This window comes from Chiloscyllium plagiosum, chromosome 2, assembly GCF_004010195.1.
Source record: "Chiloscyllium plagiosum isolate BGI_BamShark_2017 chromosome 2, ASM401019v2, whole genome shotgun sequence".
Taxonomy (NCBI): Eukaryota; Metazoa; Chordata; class Chondrichthyes; order Orectolobiformes; family Hemiscylliidae; genus Chiloscyllium; species Chiloscyllium plagiosum.
The window spans coordinates 87455552-87462215 of record NC_057711.1 but is presented as its reverse complement, the minus strand read 5'-3'; the positions used below and the strand labels follow the sequence as shown (position 1 = coordinate 87462215).

General features: G+C 42.5%; 1 protein-coding gene across 2 annotated transcripts in view; it reads left to right on the top strand.

The window, feature by feature from the left end:
• The first annotated feature begins 244 nt into the window (after window positions 1-244).
• The window catches only part of znf367 (zinc finger protein 367), a 17587-nt gene continuing 11167 nt past the window's right edge, over window positions 245-6664 (top strand). The window contains exons 1-3 of one of the 2 annotated variants that reach the window (XM_043713533.1): window positions 245-637; window positions 2154-2304; window positions 3466-3585. In XM_043713533.1, coding sequence (XP_043569468.1) covers window positions 380-637; window positions 2154-2304; window positions 3466-3585 — 529 coding nt within the window. In that variant the 5' untranslated portion in view covers window positions 245-379. The remainder of the gene's footprint in view (window positions 638-2153; window positions 2305-3465; window positions 3586-6664) is intronic. The other variant, XM_043713542.1, reaches the window with a different exon arrangement.

Genomic DNA, 6664 nt, shown 5'->3' with positions numbered 1-6664 from the left:
CCCAGCAGATGTATAATATTATTTACACAAAGTGGCATTTCCTAACGCCTCTGTCTCTTTAACCATAAAAATGAAAACAAAGAATCCGCTGATTAACAAGAAGACGTTATTAATTCCGGCGGGGAAAACCCGACTCCGCCAATCAACAAAGCGCGCCGGCGCCTGATTGGCTGTGACCGGACGTTCCAATGCATGAATGGAGCTGTCAATCAGCCATTGTGACGTCGCGAGGTTCCGTCGCAGCGTTCGGTTGGTGTCTGCAGAAAAGGCGGGAAATGCTTAAACCCGCGAGTTTGTGTCTGAGTGGCTGCTCTGTCACCGCTGGATTATTTATTTACTTTCGCTGTTTTTCCGCCATTCTTTGTGGATCACTCTTGCGATGGCGGAGAATCAGATCGCCGGTGGTTCTCCCAAGCGTTTGTCGGTTATTAAAACAACGCCGATTAAACCCAAGCGCCTGGATATGAGCCCCACCAGCCCCGGCTTCAGTGATTTTATGGTGTATCCGTGGCGATGGGGTGAGAACGCCCACAATGTCACTCTCAGCCCCGGCGCCCCGTTCAACGGTCCCGGCGCCAGGGAAGCCCAGTGCGGAGCAGCGGCAGCTCTGCACCGGGAGCTGGATCACCTTTCGCAGGTCAGTGAGAGCGGCGGGGGCAGAACCCGGAGCAGCATAAGAGCCGGGCAACTGAAAGTGAACTCGAGTTCTGCAGAATTTGTATTATGAAATGCTTGAGCGTTTGTTTTTTTTCCAGTCACCATGTCCGCGGACTCATCCTTTAGACCTAAAGGGAAGGGAGTGTTTAATTTTATTTTTAAATTGGTAAATTTTAAAGGTGGGGTTTTAACGCGGACTGGCGTTTTGCGGTTGGAACTGTGCAGTTTGTCTGGCTCCCGCTTGGCGCCCATTTTCAGTGGGAGAGTGAGTGTGGGGGTGGTCTGGAGGATTAAATAAACAAAGTGGTGTCACCAGCAGCACCTTCAGTCCGAACCATTCTTCGATCCTGCTTCAAAGTTCGGCCAATCATCCCATTGAGCCATTAAATCCAAGACCCGTTGCTTTCCCGCCACCGATGCTGCTGTGGAAGGAGAAAACAATTCAAATGAATGAAATCACTTCCTGGAGAGCTTGTCAAAACTCCAGCGCGCCAAAAAAGAAACGAGTTTCCACCCCTGGACATGTTTAAAGAGATCCTGCTCTCTTATATTGTCCTGGCTGCACAAATCGCATCTGTCCAAAGTCACGCCGCTCTGTTTATGTTGTCCGCAAGTTCAATTTCTGTGATTACACTGTGTGGACTGATGTTAGTGATCCCACAATCACGCCTTTCTTTCGCTTTCAGTGCGGAGAATGATTTCACTTCGTTTCTGTGGCAAAACATCCAAACGTGGAAGCCTGCCACGATTTTTCTGGCAGTTAGTCGATGCTAAATCACTTGACCCGGCTGTGAGTGCTGGAGCTATACTGACAACAAAAAAAATGCTAGACGTCAGGCAGCAACCATGGAGAGAGAGCAAGCTGTCGGGTCTAGATGACTCTTTAGCTCTGATGAAGGGCTCTTCCCTATTCCGAAGATGTCAAGTCAAATAACTAGATATTAGGATAGGTATTCAGCACAATATAACTTGAAAATTGGCCTATTTTAAGGAGTGAATTCTGAAAGTTAGACCCGTACCCTGCGGATATGGTTGATCAGAAATTCTTCATTGAAGACTGGAATTCTCCAAATTTAACTCCGAAGCAATGTAGGTGGGAAAAGGCTGAACAAACAATGCGAAGTTAGTCAGTACGCTGTACTGCTAAGTTTTAAACACACTCGTATCTTTAAATGTACCTTGGGAGGGTGAAGGGGCAGTGTTGAAGTTTTTTTATGTTGTAGAGCTGTCTGCAGTTGTTATAAAGTTTGTGCCCATGTAAGGGAAAGATTGTGCACTCTCCATGAGACACGAGGAAACTAACTGAATACTTCAGCTTGGTTTGGAGATTTTCCAAAGACTTCCTGCATTGCGTTTCAAGAAGACATTGGGGCATTTTGGGAAAGTTTTAGTAAGACTAAATTTTGCCAATTGCACCAAAAGTCAGCCATTGCGACATGCTTTTTATATTACTGAGAGATTAAGTTATTAATCCATATTGGTATGCTTTATTTCAGGACGGAACAAGACGAGGCCGACCAAGAGCGGAGTTAATCCGCGATCTGATAAACGAGGGTGAACACTCCTCAAGCAGAATCCGCTGTAACATTTGTAACCGAGTGTTTCCTCGCGAGAAATCCTTGCAAGCTCACAAGAGAACACACACTGGTAAGATTTAGAACTTTTCATGGGTATCGTATATTGGCACATGAGATGAACCATGATCCTTGCATATTGCAAGTGATAGCCTGCTGGTATAAACAATGGAGTGCTGGTGAGTATTTTGCAGTTTGCCATATCATCAGTCCATAACTTGGTAGGAATTTCTATGATTATCCTAACATAATCTGGTTGAAGGCAATGGACAAATTTATTTCTTATCGGCTTTAATGCAGTCTGTTATTTATTGATAGATTTTAGTTTAAAATATGTTAGAAGTTCAAGGCTTTTGGGTCATTTTTCTCCATTTCTGACTATGCACTTGTTATTATCCAAAGTAACTCTTCATTCTAGTCCTTATGTCAAGATTGTTACTCAGTGGTAAAATTTGCTAACAAGTCATTGGATCCTGTATTTACCTAATTGTACTAGTCATGAATTTAAATTGAAAGTTTTGTTTTAGCTTCAATCAGTAATATTATCCTTTGATGTCAATGCTACTTTCACCATTTTTGTGCCATGTGTTGCATACCTTACTTTATTGTTAAAGTACAGCTTTGAATAACTTAAAATAGTCCTTTAAATGTGGAAAGTGTGATCACTGAGATGTCCTGGTTATTCTTGTACGTATCTCGTGGATATTAGACAAGCTTTTTTAAAAGTGCACCTGCTAACACCTGTTGGATTATGTTGTGTTGGAGATTCCCTAAACTGGAAATGTTTGTCTTTAAATGAATGTAAATTTGCATGTGTAATAGTATCATAACATTGGTCTTGAGGCTTATCATTTATTTGCATAACTAAAGAGATGTTAACTTTTCAGAGGACATTGCAGATTAACAATTCAATTGAAAAGTTATCCTTATGTAATGTTATTCAGAAACCATTTGGATACTTTTTGTGTTCAACTCTTCATTTTGTTCCCCTTTCAGACTCCGAACTTAGTTAACACCTGTCCAAAATTTAATCAGTAGGACCAAATGGTAACTAGCTGAAATTATCACACTGAAAACGTGTGTAAAGTAAGGCAGGATTAATTTTAAACACTTTTTTTTTGCTGAAATTGAGGGATAACTTCACAAAATTCAGGCTGTCTTATTTCAAATGAACAATTTGAGAAAGGATTATAGTCTTTAATTGATTGATTGTATTACTGTGGGTTTCTTTTAGGTGAAAGACCTTATTTATGTGACTACCCAAATTGTGGGAAAGCATTTGTTCAGAGTGGACAACTAAAAACTCACCAGCGTCTTCACACTGGGGAAAAGCCATTTGTTTGTTCTGAAACTGGTAAATTATCAAAATCTACTTTTCATGTCTCTACCTAAGTACTAATAAAGTAAAGCCAAGCCTTTAGGTTTTTACTTGTGCATGCAGGATATCTTGTGTCTCTTAATTGTAAATGATAAATTGATTTGGATGAAGCAAGGCTTGTAGTAAATATGGGGCCAGCATGTTCAATGTTTTTGATGCCTATATATATGCTACCATATGTAAAGAATGGATTGAAAGAGTAAGGAGTATGGCCAGTGGGAGGAAGACTTTACTAAGCAAGTACACCTAAGAATTTGGATCCAAGTAGTAATTTTTGACATGGGTAAAAGAGAGATACGTTTAATAAGGTTTGCTACAAGCAGTATTATTTGAAGGGTGGGGAGGAGATCTACTTCAACTATCTTTTTTTTTAAACCTCCAACAGTTGATTGACAATTTAGTGCCAGAGATGGAGCTGTAACTAGTATTGTTGGAAACTGTAAATATTGAACTGTTTCGTTAGTATTGTAAAGTTTACTGATGGTATTTCAACATTTCATGAGGTGCAGGCTCTGGTAATTATACATTTCTTAATTAGCAATGCCTATATAATTAACAATGCCTATATAATTAACAATTATTAGAGATGGCAGGGCAGGTGATGTGTTGTGATTGCAGAATGTGGATGCTTAGGATACCAGTGTGATCAAGAGTAAACACATCTGCAGCAAGTGCTTGCAACTGGAGGAAACTTGACTGGCTTATCAAGGTGTATACACTGGCATATCAAGAGATAAGGAATGGGACTGCCTCCTGGATTAAGTGTCCATGTAATTCTTTAAGATAGGTTTTTTTTATGATTTCGTCAATGGTCAAAGACAGGAAGGCTTTACTGTAAAGAAGGCAGGTAAAAGAGACCTAGAGCACAGGAGCCTCAGCCTTTGCAATTGTCCACACTTGTAGCTTGTTTGGATGAGAGTCAGGGTTACAGTGCAAAAGCTCAAAATGATAGTCTTGGTACTGTGCTTGAATCATGTGTAAATTGGCATGGGATGACTAGATTAAAGTGACTGCGTGGATCAAAGTGCATCAGAAGTAGGAATAAACTGAATGGGGGTGAGAGATCCTGCTTGTGAAATTGTATCAGACAAAGAGGGAGTGAAATGAGGCAGAATAATAAAATATTGATTTAGAAAATGAATAGCAGAAAAGAGCAGGAAGGGACAGAGAAGAGAAAAAAATCCGAAGACTATACCAGCAATAAAAAATGTCAGAGTATATATAATTGGAATGACTTTTTTTTTGAAGGGGAAATTATGTATGACAAACTCATTAGAGTTCTTTGAGGTGTAACATTCAGAATAGATGAAGGGGGAACCAGTTGATATATATACATTAATGATTAAAGAAGTGAATGCACTATTGCCAAGTTTGCTGATGTCGCAAAAATAGATGAAAAGGCAAGTGGTGAGGTTGACAGTAGCATGGTGGCTGAGTGGGTAGCACTGCTGTTTTTTTTAGATTAGATTAGATTACTTACAGTGTGGAAACAGGCCCTTCGGCCCAACAAGTCCACACCGCCCTGCCGAAGCGCAACCCACCCATACCCCTACATTTACCCCTTACCTAACACTACGGGCAATTTAGCATGGCCAATTCATCTGACCCTGCACATCTTTGGACTGTGGGAGGAAACCGGAGCACCCGGAGGAAATCCACGCAGACACAGGGAGAACGTGCAAACTCCACACAGTCAGTCGCCTGAGGCGGGAATTGAACCCGGGCCTCTGGCGCTGTGAGGCAGCAGTGCTAACCACTGTGCCACCATGCCGCCCACCATGTCTCACAGCACCAGGGACCCAGTTGAATTCCACCCTCTGGTGTCTGTGTGGAGTTTGCGCATTCTCCCTGTGTCTGTGTGGGTTTCCTCCCACAGTCAAAGATGTGCTGGCTAGATGGATTAGCCATGTGAAATGCAGGTTACAGGGATAGGGGAGGGGATGTGGGTTTGGGTGGGCTGCCCTTCAGAGGGTCGGTGTTGACTTGATGGGCCAAATAGCCTGCTTCTACACTAGGGATTCTATGACAGAGTCTACAGAGGAATATAGACAGTTTGAGTGAGTGGAAAAAGTGAGGACTGTGGATGCTGGAGACCAGAGTTGAGAAGTGTGCTGCTGGAAAAACACAGCAGGCCAGGCAGCATCCGAGGTGCAGGAGAATCGACGTTTCGGGCATAAGCCCTTCTTCATTGTTTGAGTCAGTGGACAGAAGCATGGCCGTTGGAATATAATATGGAAAATGTGAGGTTATGCACTTTGGCAGGTTGAATACAGGAGCTGGAAATTGTTTCAATGGAGGGGGTTTCCAGCAAGATGCAGCACAACAGGAATTTGAGAGTCATCATCCAAAAAATTGCAAAAAGACAATAGACAATAGGTGCAGGAGTAGGCCATTCTGCCCTTCGAGCCTGCACCACCATTCAATATGATCATGGCTGATCATCCTTAATCCTTATCCTGTTCCTGCCTTATCTCCATAACCCTTGATTCCACAATCCTTGAGAGCTCTGTCCAACTCTTTCTTAAATGAATCCAGAGACTGGGCCTCCACTGCCCTCTGGGACAGAGCATTCCACACAACCACCACTCTCTGGGTGAAGAAGTTTCTCCTCATCTCTGTCCTAAATGGTCTACCCCGTATTTTTAAGCTGTGTCGTCTGGTTCGGCACTCACCCATCAGTGGAAACGTGTTTCCTGCCTCTGGACTGTCCAATCCTTTAATAATCTTATATGTCTCAATCAGATCCCCTCTCAGTCTTCTAAACTCAAGGGTATACAAGCCCAGTCGCTCCAGTCTTTCAGTGTAAGGTAATCCGCCATTCTAGGAATTGACCTCGTGAACCTACACTGCACTCCCTCAATAGCCAGAATGTCTTTCCTCAAATTTGGAGACCAGAACTGCACACAGTACTCCAGGTACTTCTATACTCAATCCCTCTTGTTATGAAGGCCAGCATGCTATTAGCCTTCTTCACTACCTACTGTACCTCCATGCTTACCTTCATTGACTGGTGTACAAGAACACCCAGATCTCTCCGTACTGCCCCTTTACCTAA